The 17301-nt window shown below is 49.3% G+C and overlaps 8 protein-coding genes across 8 annotated transcripts; 3 read left to right on the top strand and 5 right to left on the bottom strand.

Moving 5' to 3' along the window:
* Nucleotides 1-180: 180 nt before the first annotated feature.
* On the top strand, nt 181-920 carry N7537_001856 (beta-class carbonic anhydrase; the record flags this gene model as incomplete). The annotated part of the gene is made up of 4 exons (XM_056892914.1): nt 181-266; nt 356-393; nt 460-599; nt 687-920. 4 exons carry the CDS (start codon nt 181-183, stop codon nt 918-920), a joined length of 498 nt encoding a protein of 165 aa, XP_056757909.1.
* A 359-nt stretch (nt 921-1279) lies between these two features.
* On the bottom strand, nt 1280-2007 carry N7537_001855 (mitochondrial fission 1 protein; the record flags this gene model as incomplete). The annotated part of the gene is made up of 4 exons (XM_056892913.1): nt 1940-2007; nt 1860-1878; nt 1690-1783; nt 1280-1609 (listed from the first exon to the last, which is right to left on the bottom strand). The coding sequence occupies exons 1-4, from the start codon at nt 1953-1955 to the stop codon at nt 1280-1282; spliced, it is 459 nt and encodes a 152-aa protein (XP_056757908.1). The 5' UTR covers nt 1956-2007.
* Nucleotides 2008-2210: 203 nt separating this feature from the next.
* On the top strand, nt 2211-2926 carry N7537_001854 (kinetochore Spc24 family protein; the record flags this gene model as incomplete). Its single annotated transcript, XM_056892912.1, has 3 exons — nt 2211-2237; nt 2298-2695; nt 2749-2926. 3 exons carry the CDS (start codon nt 2211-2213, stop codon nt 2924-2926), a joined length of 603 nt encoding a protein of 200 aa, XP_056757907.1.
* A 197-nt stretch (nt 2927-3123) lies between these two features.
* N7537_001853 (uncharacterized protein) lies at nt 3124-4098 on the bottom strand (the record flags this gene model as incomplete). The annotated part of the gene is made up of 1 exon (XM_056892911.1): nt 3124-4098. One exon carries the CDS (start codon nt 4096-4098, stop codon nt 3124-3126), a length of 975 nt encoding a protein of 324 aa, XP_056757906.1.
* Nucleotides 4099-4243: 145 nt separating this feature from the next.
* Nucleotides 4244-4900, top strand: N7537_001852 (med21 domain-containing protein; the record flags this gene model as incomplete). Its single annotated transcript, XM_056892910.1, has 2 exons — nt 4244-4285; nt 4343-4900. 2 exons carry the CDS (start codon nt 4244-4246, stop codon nt 4898-4900), a joined length of 600 nt encoding a protein of 199 aa, XP_056757905.1.
* A 483-nt stretch (nt 4901-5383) lies between these two features.
* On the bottom strand, nt 5384-5695 carry N7537_001851 (uncharacterized protein; the record flags this gene model as incomplete). Its single annotated transcript, XM_056892909.1, has 1 exon — nt 5384-5695. One exon carries the CDS (start codon nt 5693-5695, stop codon nt 5384-5386), a length of 312 nt encoding a protein of 103 aa, XP_056757904.1.
* Nucleotides 5696-7643: 1948 nt separating this feature from the next.
* Nucleotides 7644-11522, bottom strand: N7537_001850 (DEAD/DEAH box helicase; the record flags this gene model as incomplete). The annotated part of the gene is made up of 2 exons (XM_056892908.1): nt 7644-10426; nt 10493-11522. The coding sequence occupies 2 exons, from the start codon at nt 11520-11522 to the stop codon at nt 7644-7646; spliced, it is 3813 nt and encodes a 1270-aa protein (XP_056757903.1).
* Nucleotides 11523-13383: 1861 nt separating this feature from the next.
* On the bottom strand, nt 13384-15781 carry N7537_001849 (1-phosphatidylinositol 4-kinase LSB6; the record flags this gene model as incomplete). Its single annotated transcript, XM_056892907.1, has 2 exons — nt 13384-14229; nt 14285-15781. The coding sequence occupies 2 exons, from the start codon at nt 15779-15781 to the stop codon at nt 13414-13416; spliced, it is 2313 nt and encodes a 770-aa protein (XP_056757902.1). The 3' UTR covers nt 13384-13413.
* Nucleotides 15782-17301: the final 1520 nt, after the last annotated feature.

Here is a 17301-nt window from a genome sequence, read left to right as displayed (position 1 = left end):
ACAGGGACTAAAGATTATTGCTCACTCAAAAACTTGATTTTGGGCGAAGAATATTGACAAACTGTGTTGCCATTCTTCCGCTATATCACATCAGAAGCGGGGGTGTGCATGTTCTTTATATACCAAGAATCAGCCCCGAAGGTTCTCTAAATTAATATATTCGAAACGTATTAAATTATCATGTCTGTCGCAAAGGAATTCGAAGCAGCCAATGCCAATTATGTCGCATCCTTCACCAAGGGCGACCTACAATTACCCCCACAGCGGTGTGTTGATAGCGCTCGTTCAAGCCCTAACTTTTACTACACAAGTATCCTACAGAACGACAAATCTGACTCTATTTCTTCGATTTTAGAAAGGTAGCCGTGGTGGCCTGCATGGACGCGCGCCTTGGTCCGTATGCTCTACCATACTTCTAATACAAAAGAATGATACTCACACCTACTTTGTGATCTATAGATCCCGCCCGCGCCCTCGGTCTTGAAGAAGGTGATGCCCATGTAATCCGCAATGCCGGCGGCAGGGTCTCAGATGCACTGCGCAGCGTCATCATTTCGCAGCAGCTGCTGGGCACCCGCGAGATTGTTATCGTGCATCATGTACACAACCCCTGCAAACAATTGAGACTAAGCCTCGACCTTAGCTTACGTCTTGCCAACTTATGAATGAATACTGACTATCTTCAGACAAACTGTGGGATGCTAACTTTCACCGAAGATGTAATCAGAGACAAGATCCGTACGGATCTACACCAGAACGCCGATCACATTGCGTTTTTGTCCTTCAGGGATCTCGAGCAGAGTGTTCGGGATGATATTCAGATATTGAAGGATAGCCCTCTAGTCTTGGATGTTCCAATCACAGGCTATGTGTATGAAGTTGAGACTGGGAAGATTGTTCAGGTTGGAGAGAATCAATAATTGACACTGTCGATATTGCAGCGTGGTGAGCTTCGATGCTGAAGTATATACTGGATAGTAATCTATGAATGTGACGAAATCGGTTTGCTACTGAAACCTACGTGTATACACGCATGGAATAAATTTGGGTCATGTACGACTGACAGTTATGTAGCATACCACCACCCTGGTGGTGGGTTAGAGAGAGAGAGTAGAGACAAAGATAACGCCCTCGATGCTCCGACAATAGAAAAGAAATCGCCAAACGGCCAATGAATCAGATCCCACACAGAAAAATATACATAGGTGGTTATACTCCGGACAGACACCCTTTTTGGTTGTCACGGCCTTTTCAGGCCACGCAAATCCTCAACGGGCGTTTACCGTCTTCTGGCTCCCTTGATCACGAGACTACCAACCACACCCGCGACGAGAGCCAATCCACCTACAATCGCGACTCCCACGAGGCCCTCCTTGGCGACCTTATCATCGATGAGCCCCCCAAGGCTGGCAGCCTGGAGGTTTGCGGGTTCCTTCTCCAGAAGCAAATCGTTGTATCGGCGGGCTTCGCCATAATTGCCTAGTTTGAAGTTGCCGAGGGCCAGATAATAAAGGCATTCGCGTCGCCGCTCCGGAGCTCCGCGGAAGATCTCTGAAAGCAGGCGAACACCTTCTTGCTGCTCGGAACGGATGTTGGATTTGATCAGACCCTATAGTAAAGACCACCCCCGCATAGGCGGGGAGTACCGGTTAGCACAGAAACATCAGATCAAATATGAATAAACCATACCCATGCGTAGTTGAACTTTGTCTGGATTCCGACATAGTCGCCTTCTTTCTCGTATTGCGCTCTGAGGACCTGTAGCTCGGCGGGTTTCAAGGGACTGTGTTGGCGGTAGTCAAGTCAGTTCTTACGGTTCCGATATTTTCTTTGGCAGATTTTTTTCGCGGAAAACAAACCTTTCCGCATCGGCGGCATCTAGAGAGGAAAAGCAAGTCAGTCTTCAAGAATCAGGCATCAGTCGGAACAGACTACCTACATGGAAGGTTGGACATGGCGAGATAGGGAGTTGGTGGGTTTTAGAGGTAGCAATATTAATCAGAACAAGAGTTCTAATAATTCAATAACTGTTTGTCAAAAGTAAGAGTCGTGGTTGCGTTGGGCGAGAAGGTAAAAGCGAGGACGGAGAAATCACGGACACAACGTCACTTTGCGGAGGAGCAACATATGTGGCGGTGCTGTGGCTGTTGCTGCCGCAACAAACCCAAACAACCGACTTTCCACCTCGTCATTTGTTAACCACCGACACCATGTTACTCGACGAGGACCCCGGAACTGTATGTGCTATTCTTTTTGCTCTCATTATTAAAATCCAATGAATTTACTGACGCTTTCAGCTCATCCACCACACAATCGGCAACTTCAACATCCACCCTGATAAACAAGCCGTCACCCGCATCAATGACTCGCTCTCAACTCTCCAGCAATCGCGCGACCTGCGCATTCGCGAGGCCGAGTCGGCCATGAGAAAACTTTCACGCCACCTGAATTCCTTATCTACACAACACGAAGAGGCCGTGGCCGTGCACGACTCGGGCAAACACGCGGCGGAGATTGTGGAATTGGATACTAAGAAGTTCCGCATCGCCAAGGCTGCATCGGAACTAGAAATTGAAAGCGAGCGCCTGGAGAGTGAGCTGGAGATGCTTAAGGAAAGACTCGTCGACCTAGAGTCCCAGGGTCTCGAGGGCGACGAAACAACGAGGCGCGAGCGTGAGGCTGATGATGCGACAATGTGCGTGGCTGTGTCCGGGTCTTGGATTCATACTCTTGCTAATATACATCTAGTCTACGGCTCAAGATCTTCCGTTCTCTCGGTATTGATATCGAGCCCGACGAGGCGGGCAATTTCAACCGAGCGGTCATTCGCAATAACCGCAAAGGCGATGTTCATGTCGTCAATATCGACCCGAAATTCTCCCGTTTCTTCTACGCAAACTATTTTTGGTCAACGATGCAAGGATGATCATGCCGAGGGGCGGTTTTGTGGGTGTCTGTTCTCTGGCGTTTTATATTTGGAGGCTGGAAGCCGTGTCTTTTTATCGCTGTTGGTGTTTCTATACCCTTTGGTTATTTTCTGTCATAAGCCATGCAAATTTTTTTCCCATACATTGCAGCCATATGGCTGCCTGGATATAGCATCGTTTTCAGGTAGTAGAACGTTCACTCAGATGTCAGCTGCTGTTGTAGCCGCTCTTGTAAAGCCCGCATGACCTTCTTCCGGTCTGCGTCCGATATGGTATTATCGAGCAATTGGGAGGAAACATCATGTGGTAGGACTCTTTCTGCAGTATCCAGAAGCTCCCCCTTCTGGATTTCTGACAAGTCCATGCCCCAGGACGCGACCCATTGCTCGGCGTACTCGGTAAGATTTTGCTCCACCTGGTCCATATCGGGGATATCGCATCCATCCCAGGTCAATAGCATTTCCTTTGTAACCGAGCCAGACTCGGCGTCTGCTGTGGTTCCATATCGTGTTTCCACGCCCAGAGGGCCAACCCCTAGTTCCTCTGCACGGGCATTCCAGAGTGCCTGCTTCAAGGTTCCGTCCCGCTCGATCATCATCCAGAACAACGGGTATGAGCTCCGAGCTAACGTATCACGAACGCCTTTGGTTGCCTCGCGCGGGCTCACCAGTACCCCAACCGTCTCGCCCGTGCGCCACCCGACAGGTGCCTGGCGGAAGGTTCCCTCCAGTTCGCGGACGATATTAGGGCCCAGCTTGGTCTTCAGTGATTTGCATTGTACCAGCACACGCAGTGCGCGCTCTCGCTCCCGCTCCGGGAGATGCCAAGTGCCAACGAGATCGATGCCGGCGTCGTCGCGACCGCCGATACGGTCGAGGCTTAGCGCATAACGACGTAAGGTTTGAAGCACGGTGTATTCGTAGCGAGTGCCGACATGTACCGTACTCGTTTCTGGAAGAGAGATATGCTCCGCGTAGGAGAGAAAGGTCGTCAGGTCATTGTGGTGTTGCGAAGGTGGAGATGGGGCCGAGGGGAGTTTGAAGAGCCGGCGGGTAAACGGTGTCAGCTCATGATGAACCTGGGAGCTAGAAAAGCAGCGACAGTTGTATGTTCTGAGTTTCAAGAGAGGGTATCCGGCAGCAAGGCCATGTCGTAGTCGCAACAGGCGCATTGGGTGATGTGAGGAAGAAAAGGTCGTCTCACCGCATTGGAGCTTCTCTCCGCATTTGCTCCGCTTCTTTCGTTCGACCAGACATTCAACTTCTCTTTCTCAAGTCACCCTCAAACTTCTATCATTTTCTCTTCGAGTCATTACGATGGCTGACATCCTCACGCAGCTCCAGACTTGCCTGGATCAGGTAAAATTCACTCCACAGAACCTACATTCAAACCCTTGCTCACCATACGGAAAATAGCTCGCAACACAATTCTACGCAACACTCGGTTATCTCACAACATACCACGACAATGCCCCCACAACACCACCACCGAATGTCCCCGACGCAGCACCAGCCCTAGCCAAGATTACCAAGAACTCGTCATCACCACCGGTCCCAGCAGCCATCGCAAATAAAGTGGGGGGTGCAGCCGCCGTTGCAGGAAATGCATCACCCCCACATGCGCCTCCTCAACAACCCGGAGCTGCGCCAGGGGCAGCAGTAGAAGGTGAAGATCCCAACCTTCCTCCCGCGCCAGACTCACCCAGCACATTTGCGAGCCGGCAGCGGGAGCTTGCGCGCGATCTCATTATCAAGGAACAGCAGATCGAGTACCTTATCTCCGTGCTTCCTGGAATTGGCGCCTCCGAGGCTGAGCAGGAGACCAGAATCCGGGAGCTGGAGACCGAGCTTCGAGGCGTTGAGAAGGAGCGCGCTGCGAAAGTGCGGGAGTTGAAAAAGTTGAGGACTCGGCTGGAGGATGTTCTCGGCGCTGTCACTGTGGGTATCCACGGGGATGGGTACCCTCAAAAGTGATTCTGCGTGTTCTTGCGACGGTACGATTTACCTGCAACTTTGGAGTTATATGAAGCAGATAGGGCTAGAGCGGGTTTCCATTTTCTTTGTTATATTCTCGGCGTTATGTGATGGAGAGGGTCTTTTATCGATTGCACAGGCATGAATGAATCTCACGAATACCACACGATGGTACCATTCTAACTTCTTCCAATCCTGCGATGGGGTCTTTCTTTTTTAAAATGCCAATACCATCTTATCCTGGTACCTAGAATAATGATGTCTTTGGCCAGAGGCCGGTTTGTACAGGGTGTGGCTAACGATATTGACTTTTTGGTCGTACCTCGCTTTGAGTTGATGGACATCGTAACTAGAACAAATGAGATCTTCATACACTTGCCCCCCCTATTGCTGATGATTCTGTACTGGAATGATGCGTCCCTGGCTGTCGACCTGGCCTATGATTTGGCCTGGTTGGGGGACTGTCACCTGCTGGGGAGGCTACTATATGACAGCATTTGAAGAGTAGTTATTGTTGTTACCATGCTTCAATGAGCAGTTTCTGGAGTAATGATTACCCAGAGCATTATGGTATTTGCAGAAGATGACGTTCTCACGCTCGAAGGGCTGCTTCTTCTGCTGCTTTTTGTCCTTAGCATTGGAATTAGAGGACGAGTCGTTGGAATCTTTATTCCTAGACTGGCCTCTGGACTTGTCATTGGACCCTTTCTTGTCATCCTTAGTCTTGTTGTCCTTGTGGGATGACGAGGTCGAGGTTGAATTCGCTGCGTATGTGGGAGTATTGAACTGATGCATTGAGGTATGCTGTTTGATGTCAAAATGACGTAGATATCAATTAAGCGCTGTTGAAATCTCCCAAGAAGCTTCATGGGCTTAGCAGCAACTGCCTAGACTTCATGACAGGCATTGTGCTGGCAATCGTCTTAATAAAAAAGAAAAAACGTGTGTTGTAGGGGCTTCCGATATCAGCAGTTTTACGAAAAACAACTCGCTAGCTTCCACTTTCAATGTGAGCATGGAGTTCTTCATGGGCTGCTTCCAGCCATTTCTCTTTCTCCGCACAATTCAGTGCATCGACCCAACTATTGGGTAAGACCGCAATGGCCTCCCTTTGAAGTCAGGCTATAGCATCAAGCTGCCGACAAAATCGACCTGGTGTATAGCCCTACTAGTTGTATGGCTAGAGCCTACTCGGAAAGGTGGAAGAGGTTTGAGAAGCAGTTCTCTGGCTGCTAGAACAAGTGACATGGGGCACTTCTTGTCCGAATCGAGTTCGTTGGTAAGGGGACGTAGGGGTCTAATGAGATTGATATGTTAGTCTCACGTTGGATGTTCTTCGAACAATAGGATCTCACAAGATTTGTGAAGTAATAAGCGGATCTGAGGTCGAGAAACGGATGAGAACACTTGACAATATTGCTGAGTAGAGTAATGTAACCGACGTCAGCAGTAGTCAGTTTGGTGGAGGGTTTGATGGATTCCCCCTACCTCACGACTCTCTTTGACTCTGTGAAAGCCTGTCGACTGGTATAAACATTCCTACGCCAGTAATCGAGGCTTTCCCGGAACCTCCAGTCGCAAGTTCAGTGTCTAAAAAACCACCAAGTCTCACAGGGCCTTGCAACAGGTGAGCTTGGCTAGAAAGTCATCATTTATGACATTCCAGGATAGACAACGTAAATAGTAGGGAAAAGGTCATCAGGCCCATTCTTGGGCTCCTTCTTTTGACCGAAGTCTTAAAAAAATAAATAGTAAAACCACTAAGAGTGAGGCAGGATTTTAGTCATATGTCAACCAAAAAGTATATAATGGTAATTCATATCTACCTATATAAAAGAAGTAGGGTTGGGGGAGATGTTGGTTAAAAATAATGAAGGACTGTGATATATAAAACTAGAGGTTCTTTGATGCATGCAGGGCATTTGTTAGTGGAAGTTCATAGAAGGTTGTTGTGTCTATGGATTTACAATAAGTATTTTGAACTAAACCACTACGGGAGACCATGACTGAACAAATTATTCTCTCGCCCATAGTATAGAACGTAAAAGGAATTACCCTAGGACAGATATTGTACACCAGTTAGGGTTAGGTCTCCTACAAGAATATGATCCACGTATCCGGCCTTCCCAAGGCTGTTCATGTACGCCTTAAAGGTCACCAGAGAAAAAACATTCAATCAATGAAGAATACCGTGGTATAGCTTTTAACCCTGGTTATAAGCAGAAAAGTACATTGATTGGCATATTTTAAGCTGTCTTCCCGGACACTCTTCTGTTAGATGACATCTCGTCATACAAAGAGGATAAACGACTCCTATGCCCTCTTTTTGAAAGTAAAAACACAAGTGTGTAGAATCTAGTGCACGTTTAAATATGTTTAAAGATAATGAATGGCACATAAAATAAATGCATTTCTATGGCTAAAGCAAGCAAAACGTGTATAGACGTGCTTGGAACCTGTGGGATAAGAATGAAAAATGAAAAACAAAACGCCCGGGATATGATCATAAGGAGAATCAAAGATGTAAGAATAGATACAAACGCCTTCTCCTTTTCCGGGTATCATGAAAAACGAAATCAGCGAGCCACCGGGACTGGGGCAGAGATTTAAAAAAAAATCAAAAAATCAAAAAAAAATCAATCGGGGATAGAAAGGAAAAACGCAGGGGTAAACGGGGAACTGAAGCATGCGAGAAAAAAAAAAGCATGCACAGCTAGAACGAGAAAACAAAAGATAAGAGAATCTATTTGAAAAGATTGCGGTATTCACGCATGCGATCTTCCTGGGTCTCTCGCTTGTCTTGCTTCACACGATTCAGGCTCGTGTCGGCCATCTCTTGCTTTTTCTTGGCGAGTTCCATTATCTTCTCCTCAATGCTGCCCTTCATGACGAATTGGAAGGTTTGCACAGGGCGAGTCTGGCCAAGACGATGAACACGGTCAAACGCTTGAGCAACGGCAGCTGGGTTGTACTGGGGCTCCATGATAAAAACACGCGACGCAGAGGTTAGATTCAGAGCCACACCACCGGCACCAATGGTTGCCAGAAGAACTTTGATATTGTCATTCTTAGCAAATTCCTCGAGTGCCTTGGTGCGTGCTGGAATGCCCATGGTACCGTCAAGTCGGGTATACCCGTCAAGCCCATTGTTCTGCAAAGCGATCTCAATGAGATCCAGGTGTGAGGTCCATCCAGAGAACACAACACTCTTGATAGGCGACTCGCCTTCGAGCTTCTTGCTATCTTCAACACTTTCCTTGAGGTAGTTGACTAGTGCAATCGTTTTGGTGTGTGGTCCTTCGTATTCACCCAAATTCTTGCCTAGCTTCCGGGTTTGCCGATCACTTTCCTGTTGGGCCACGTATTCTTCAAAGCCAGCAGGCGTGATGGTCGAGTATCTCATGTGAATCCAGCCTTCGCACCTGGGACAAGGAATCTGGGCGTCGTGACTCGAATCGAATGCTTGTTTCCAGCCAGAGAAGCAATCGGGGCAGAAAATATCGAAACATGGTAGGACAATAGCCATCGGAGAGTCACGGGCGACAGCCCCCATTGAATTCAGAGGTTCATCGAGTTCTCGATTACAATTACAGCACCGGGGGGTTGAGGCTTGCTGGATTAGGGCGAACATTTCATATGCCTTCTTGTCCATGGCTGCCGGGGTTGCGTCCGGTTCGCCCTCCTCCAAGTCAATTGCGTCGTTAACAGAAAAGCCCCTGGCTCTCGCCCGGTCTGAAACATCAAGAAGCTCTTTCCCGTGTGCGCTGACTTGGCGAAGAATCATCATGGCTTTCAAAACATGGTGATACATCCGGCCACCCATCGTGCGTTTGTCCTCACCAGCAATGACACTCATCATGACATTTGATTCTGCGCGGAAGAAGTCATGCAATTGCTGTTCTTCCTCGGTGAATTGTAGTTCGATGATATTGTCTGTCCGGGGTGGCAGATCGATTTTGTCCTTGACTCTGCGCAAGGTGAATGAATCCACCAAAACTCGCAACCTGGCAAGCACATTGGGATCACCATTTTTGACCGGGCTAGATACGTGTTGGGAAAATTGGCTTCGTTGGTCATATGGAGCGATCCGTAAAAACTTGGTCACAGAGAGGAGATCTTCCATGCGGTTTTGGATTGGGGTTCCGGTAACAGACCACCGACGCTCGCAGTTCAGCCCGAGGATCGCCTTAGTCTGTGCCGCATTTTGTTCTCTGATGATATGAGCTTCGTCAAGAACAATCCGGAACATGTTCATTTTTGCCAAAGGGCTAAGTTTTCCTTTTTTGGCGCCACGCCCCGAGATCTCGCTGAGAATGGTGCTGTATGTCGTGATAATGATATCGTACTCGGAAAGCAGGCTGGAATCAGTGATGCGCGATTGACCGTGAAAGATGTAGTAGCTGATGGAGCGTGGCTTAAGATGGTCTGTGATCTGTGTCGTCCAGTTGCTCACTGCACTCAGCGGAACAACTAATAGTGTTGTCCTCGTGTTGCGAATTCCTGGAACTCGGTGAACAAGGACAGGATCAGGAGCCATCTCAGTCCAGTCTTCAGCTAACGCAAGGGATGACGTGATTAATGAAAGAATACTCAGAGTCTTGCCCAGGCCCATCATGTCGGCCAACAAGCCGCCTAGGGCCTCCTCTGGCTTTTGCTCTGAGATCATTCCAGTGATGATCTCGCGGTATTGAGTCTTCCCATTAGGTGCACGTTCCATTCGCCACAAGGAATTGTTGTCTTCTTCTTTTCGGCCGTATTTGCGCGGCTTTTCTTTCTCTGTCATGAACCAAAGCGCTTGCTTCTGGTGATGCAGCATTGGTGTGGTGATGTGATGAGACGGCTCCATCGTCGGAACGTTCGCGTTAGCGAGCTGGTCAAACATCTTCATGACTGCATCATTGGCTTCTTCGGCAGTTCGCGCTTCATATCGGACGGTTGGCCCCGGGCGAGACCGCCCAGAGTTGTTGGCAGCAGCAGTTGCGGCGGCAAGCTGGCGTCGGCTCTCTGCGTGTGGATTGAACACAGTAGTTCCTTTGTCCACGGAATTCGGAGTTCCTAGCCAGATATTGCGGTGGGATAGGAAGTTCCCGACAGCCTCTGCGTGCTTTCTTTGGCCGTAGATATTGAGGGTTGCACGCCATATCCCTGAGGTAGGAGCCCAAATTTCTTCATGGGGCGAGGCTCTCCGGATATCCAATAAGCCTGTCACTTCGATGATGTGTGTTTTGGAGTCCATGAGTGGAACCAGTCCTTGTGCCGTTTTAGGGTCAATTGTACCAAAAACCTTGCCGTGAGGGTCCGCAACGTCAATCTGAAAATTTCCCTGAACCGGCTGGCGTTGCAGGTCTAATTTGATTGACGGCCAAGCGTGCGACCAGTCAGTGAACACGGAAGGACCTGGTCTTGGGACCGTATGGGCGGCAACCAGTGCGTTTTCGACTTTGCCGAAGCAGACACGCTGGGTGCTGAGATCTGTTGAACCGGTGCATAGGACTTCGTCATCGTCCTTAGGTGTGTCCACAAGGTCTAAAAAATATTAGATTAATCCAAAACAAAAATCAGGGGAAACGGGATAAGTGAACCATCTCATACCTGCTGTCAAATCCACAACGCTGGGTGTAGTGGAGATTGGGGTTGATTTCACATCCTCCTCTTTCATCCACTTCCCAAGCCCGCTATCTCCAGAGATCGAGATTGGTGCTGTCGCCATGTTCGGTTTCTCTTCCACGTCATGCTCAGTTTTGATTTTTTTCGTTGGTTGGTTCTTCCGCTTTTCAACGCCATAGACATTTTCGATCAAATTGGGCCGGTGAATGATGTCCTCGTCATCACTCATCTCGTGGCGACTTCTTTTCGTGTCGCTTTCGTTATCTTCATCATGGGTGGTGCTAAACTGCACTGCCAGACTGGGTTCAGACTTCACAGCCGGGGTCGAGATCCCCGACGGCACACTCGGAGAGGTGCGAATAGTGGGTTCATGAAAGCGTGTAGCGGCTGCAGTGCCTGCCGGAGCCATGGTAGAGGCAGAGGATGAACCACTTCCCTGTTTTTTTCCTAGACCTTCCAAAAGTAAGCCTTGGGAATCCGTGGGGTCGAGAAGCATGGGGTCTGCCGGGGAAGAAGTAACAAGAGAAGACGAATCGTGAGAAGAAAGACTTGAAGATGGATCAAGCGAATTGGGGGCACAAGGGAAGGGGGAGTCACTCGGGCCAAGAGACTTCGCATGCATAACCGAAGTATCCATCTGAGGGGCAGAAGAGGCACAAGATTCAGCCGGATGCATCATGCCCGTACACATGTCCTGAGTATCCATCTGGGTGTCAAGGTGGACAGGAGCCTCAGGTGCGTCAAGAAGGTCTGTAGGCGCGGCCGAGGTATCCATTGCGTCCACACAAGGGAGCGAAGAAGCATGCGAAGAAGAATCGGGGGAATTAGGAGAAGGAAGCGCAGGAGAATAAATCATAGGCTCAGAGTTGCCCGAGGCAAACTCGCAGGGCATATCGACAGCATCCATGGGAGGCAAATCACTCGCTGGGGAAGAAGAAAAGGGAGGATTACCATTGCTTTGAGCTTGTCTTTTGGAGCCCTTGGGATTTAGGAGCAGCGCAGCATGAGACGCCATGATGTCTCAATCGAGGTCGAGAAATCCGAGGTAAGGTTTGGTCGGATCCAATGTTGGGCGGTGCTGTGAAAGCAAACTGATAGAAGTCAGTTGATGGAAGAGAGAACAGGGCAGGCTATTGGTTTCACTTGCTGTGGATGAAGTACAAAACCCAGTTCCTTCGGACTGTCAAGCTTTATGTGCAAGCTGAAATTGAGAAGTATTCGCAGCGGTGTCAGGTGGTTTGGGATGAGAGAGGGGCGATTGCGATTTGGGATTGCTTATCTGCCCGACTTGTCGTGGGCTTTGTTTGTGAGGGCGGATCAATCAAGTTCAAGACGTTTGAGCGCTGATGTCGCTTATCAAAGATTAACGTCGCAGCTGAGTGATTACGCAAATGGTCTGGCTAACGAAAGGTGCGTCTTCCAGACGCGAGAGTCGCGAAATATCCGGCGTCATTGAAAGTGAGAGATATTGAAGAGAACCGCGGGCAATACTAGTTGCGCTGTTTGGTCTCGGTCGTCAACGTCTATACCCTGGGGAAAATCACGTCGTTTTCCTGGTCGCAATCCAGTCGGCGCCTTCTCGTTTGCCTCGTCGTGGGAATCGTGTGATCAGGTTTGTGGCCTGCTCTTGTGTTGGTCAAGGGGAGTGTCCTTGACCTCGAGTATGCTCGCCGTGGGTATTTCGGTTCGCGCGACTTGTTTGCTCGAGTCAGTCGTAAGCTCAGTCGTATCGCTAGAAACTCGAAATGACGAAGTTGTTCCTCCACTGAAGTTGGTGCCTCGGAGAAACCCGCCGATAAGATCTTATCAGTCCGCGCGCGTATATTAGTGTGATGAAACGCAACCTTGTAAATACATGAATGGACATATATTAACTTATAAAAAAGCTGGCAAGTTGAAGAGTCTACGAAAATAATTGCAAATATAAGAGAGCAAAAAATGCATCTAAATGCGCGACGAGGTACCCACCGAGATTAGTCGCCCCCGGTCGTTTTTTATAGATCGTGGAGATACATTGGATCTCAAGGGTTAGGTGCCTTTTTTTTGGCATTTTATCTCCTTATATGATATTTTAATTCAGGATATATGCTACATACACCAAATACTATACATAGAAAGGTCGCTTTGCACATTTTAAGCCCTTTTTACCGCCTATACTACAGCTACAACACGATATCTGAGAACATATCTAAAAAGACTACCAAAAAGATGTAACAAGGCTGCATATGCGGCCGACTATTCTTGTGTGTAAGTATCTGAACAGGTGAATGGTCACGTTTGTGGATTGTTTATCTATTTGAGCCTAGCCCAGGCGTGTTTGCGATGGCTCAGATGGTGTCTCACTGAACAATGTCATGCAGGGAGTCGACCAAGTCCCGTCAAATCCTGGCATTATTTTCAACACTATGAGATTTTGGAGTCCCAGTAGTCGAGTACTCGTTATTACTACCCTAGCGTGGGTTTGGATTTATATCTTGTGACATACTGTAGTCACATGCCGTGACTAGCTAACCTGGTCAACATAGTCGATAAAAAAAAACTCTTAGATGATAAAGGTATCATGGAATTAAGTCTCGTCAATATGCTACATGAGGCAGATCGCCCAATCAATGCGCCACAGCCCAAGGCAACCCCAACGGCCAGAGAATGTCTATATACAACACGGAAATCTCCCAAATCATGAGCATGTCCAGCAAAGGACTCGTGTGAAATGTCACGGGAAAAAAGAAAAGGCACAGTTGAAATCGTGAAGAGAAATTGGGAACCGTTTCTGTAAGGACGGGGACCCAACAAATACTCCGAGAAGACAACGCCGCAGAAGATAGCTGCAAATTAAATGAAAATGGGGTAAGGGAAGAATGTGGAAAAGTGAAAAAGTGCAAAGGGTAGTACAACACAATCTGACCTTAGCACCATGTGAAAACAGGGTTTTTGCTCTTGACGGCTTCCAGGCGCTCGACAATCACCTTGCGCTGGTTGCCTTCCATGCCCTCTGCAACTGCATAGCCAAGGTCACCTTCGAGATCATCGCTGCCAAAAGTGTTAACATGAGGAACGCGGAAGGTCGTCGCCCCGCCGTTTTTGCGATGCTTCTGCTGGCGGGGAGGAAGTGAAGACCATCCATCTAGAGAACCCCCGGTGTTTCGGCCACCGAAGTCATTCATAGTCGCAGGGCTACCGACAGAACCATCAGCACGTTCGCTGTCAATGTCAGTTCGACCGCGGGTGAGTTCGAACCGGTTTGGGTTGGGGAGGTCGCTTGGCGACGAATTCAGTCCCAATAAATCGTGTTCGGGAATTGGTTGGGAAGATGCGGATGCACCAATGTCCATCTCTTCTTCATCAGGGTCGTAATTCATAGATTGGTTCCTTTGCCTGTCTGTGGAAGGCGCGCGCATCGGAATAGCAACGGGGACGTCAACCAAGTCGTCCCATACACAGACTCGGGTCCGTCGAGTTAGCTCAAGCGGGCCATGATCCGGTTGCTTCAATGTTTCCACCACATTCCAGGCTTGGCCTTTCATGACAGCGATTTGTCGAGCGAACATGCTCTCTTTGAAATCATCATCTTGCGCAAAGACACCACGCAAGGCCATCTGCGTACCACTCCACCAGGCTGTGGATGTCAGTAATGGGAGGAAATGGTCACGGGTTCTCTGTGAGAAGGGTTGTCCGATCAAGGAAACCGGTAGGAAAAGCCAACCGAAGGGGAAACTGCGCCACTACAAAGTTGTTAGTGTTGGAAAGTAACAATTACACGTGAATTCGAAAACTTACAGCGTCTGGATGTTTCCATGGCCAGGACAGACTGTTGTCAATAGCACCAAGCTGGACAGAAGCTGACTGTTCCGATGAGGCTAGTGGGGTTCCCGTGCGACTGATAGCCATCATTGTTTCATGCCGCTTGTAGGGGTGGAAGGAGGGATTGGGGGTGCCATTCGAATTTACGGAAACAGGACGAGCTGGGGGCATGAGCTCGTCTTCATCGTGCTTAGGCTGTGGCCCAGTTTGTTTTGGGGGCTCTGCCACGATAGAAACCTGCTCTGTTCCCCAGTCAATCTTGACCATCCAGTTGTCCAGACCTCGATCGGTATTTCGCATGATATAATCCAGAATCACAAGTTTCTCCAACTCTTCGCGGAAGGATTGCTTGAGATTCTCGGTCCAATAAAATCGGCGCTCGGCGCTTTCGTCACGCGAACCGGCGGGCGAGGGCACATAGCCCGGATCTTCGTCATCCTCGTCGTCTGACTGTGCCCCCGATGGGCGACAGGCCTCGTTCCATGGCCGCTTTTTGCGCTTCGGGGCATCCTGGGTGCGGAATCCAGTATTCGCCTGGTCAGGCCAGGGATGTTCTCGGAGGAAAATGTTGGCGTCCTTGAATCCCTTGAGGAAGACCTGGAAACTGCCAGCCTTCGGAGGCAGAACTTTCTTGCCTTTCCATGCCTTTCTCCGATCCCAGAAATCGTAGAAGAACGATCTCGAAGACAGTCGTACAATACCGGTGTAGGGGACGAGGTTCGTGCGTAGGCGGGCATCGAGAACATATGCGGCGGCTTCCGAGACGTAGGAGAGATTGGGAATGAGACACGCGCGGCCGAAAAAGCAGGGGAACAAGTTGCGGTGAATCCATTTTGTCCATTTGGGATTTCGTGAGGCGTACGGCTCTTCGTCCTTTGGCTTGAACACACCCACTACTTTCCCTTCGGGGTTTCGAGCAAAGTAACTGCCCGAACTTCCTTGCGAGATCATCCGAGGATGTACGTCCATTTCAATTGCAAGACGCACACTTTCGATGATCTCCTCGTACTCGGCGTGGGCCCGCCGTTGCTGAGCCTCAAACTCATCTGACTCGAGAGCTTCGGCGCTCACAGGGGTAACTCCGGGAGGTGCCTGGAAGACCGAATGATAAATCTCCAGCTTCTCCTCCTCGTAGCTTTTGCCCTTGACACGGTTGATCTTGAATTTGGAGGCAATCTCGTCCGCCCATTTTTCGAGACGCGCATTGATGGCTTTGATATCCACCCCGGAGTTCCGACGACCTTGAGGATGCTGGAAACCACTGTGTCTGCGTCGATGGCCTGGGGGAGTGTGGAGACCGGACGCCTGCATCTGGGCTCTAGAGGAGATGGGGGCGTATCGGGGAGCGGAGGTGGACGCTGTTGATAACGCGCCGATGTCTTCGTCATCTGATTCATCGTGAAGGTAACCTCGTTCCTCTTCGGCCTGGGCGAGCCGGGCATATCCCGAGGTGGCAGGACGAGTCTTCGGCATTGTGATTGAGGGTGGTTCGATCTATGGGGAGATGAAAACGGGCAAAATAACTCGTAGGAAAATGAGAGGAAGGCCGGCAAAAGAACGAAAGGACACCAAAAGAGATTAATCCATCACAGAGAAGACAAGAGAATGAAAAGACCGCTGGTGGATAGAATAGAGAGTTGATAGAGTGAAGGCAGTTGAAATAAGTGTCACCTATGTCCGAACGCCCAAGGGGGCGTCCCGAAAGTATAGTTACAATTAATTTACACGGGCGGTGTCGTAATTAGCGGCAGAATACAGTAATTTGTGTGACGCGGGCAGATCCACCTTGTTAATGACCGTTATACAATTACGCACCGCCACACTCTGTCTCCACCCCCCTGATCGAAAGGGGTCTCGATGGATGGATGCATCGAGTGCTGTGTGTTCAGAGCCCTGAAACATGGCTGGAACCGCAATCGATCTCCATATGGGACCCCTCCATGACGAATTGGGATATTCAGGGGATGACAACTCCATATAGACGGTCAATGTTGGTAAATCCGCCACGCTGGCAAATATCCGCTCCAGTGCAGGAAATTTTACACCCCGTCGAGGAGTTGATTACCGTAAGCAAATCAGACAGCGCAGAATGGATTTGATTGTCGCGCATCCTGATATCAAGAGGCTGGGGGTCTAGAACGAAAAGGCAGAACATAGCAGGTTAATTGAATTGAATACATTGCGAGACAAAATATCGAATCGTTGGCGCCCCTGACATGCCATATTAAATAATGGTTGATACTGGGGCAATCGTTATCCCGATTGTTATTATCGCGTCTTATCGTTCATCTCAATTCTGCATCTTCTTTCAACCCCTACCCTCACCTATCTTCGGCCATCATGTCGTTAATTTAAAACTTCATTCTTTTTTTCAGTCTTAGTAACTTCTTCAGACACAACAATTGTCGGGAAGTCTAATACTCTCCCTCTACGGTATCGAGAATCATTGCTCACAAGTCCACATCGCTTTGATCACTGAGGAATTGGCTTGATATAGACCCATTGACCCCGAGTCCTGCTCCGAGTTCGTCGTTCCCAATCGCATCAGTCACGCGACTCGCTTGACATCTACCGTCCCCCTTCAATTCGGTCCAAGGCCGGATTTCAGTTGACACCTACGTCTCCCCCTCCACCGTGGCTTCCACCCTCTATCGGGCGTCGCCCATCGACCCGGCTCTCAAATCTGGTTCTCCACAGGAGCGCGAGTTCCCTTACGATTTGTCCGCCGAGAACTCTTCCGCCCGTCACGCGTCCAACGGATCCATACCGTTTTCTACGACACTACCGGATATCAAAAACGTGACCAAATTCGGCTCAGGCGAGAGCGACGGATACCCAGGCTCTTCTGTTAGCACATCGCTTCCTGGACTCGCAGCTCTGGCCTCGGTCGCTTCAGCACCTACCTCTAATCTTCGGTGTGTTGATACCCCACACAGATTCTAAATGGGAACCATTCGTGGACCTTTGGACGATCTATCTTGTTTGCGTAATCT

Source organism: Penicillium hordei (genome assembly GCF_028827395.1).
Source record: "Penicillium hordei strain IBT 12815 chromosome Unknown utg000001l_segment0_segment0, whole genome shotgun sequence".
Classification (NCBI taxonomy): Eukaryota; Fungi; Ascomycota; class Eurotiomycetes; order Eurotiales; family Aspergillaceae; genus Penicillium; species Penicillium hordei.
Note: the sequence above shows the minus strand (reverse complement) of the source record. Positions and strands in the feature narration are given on the sequence as shown.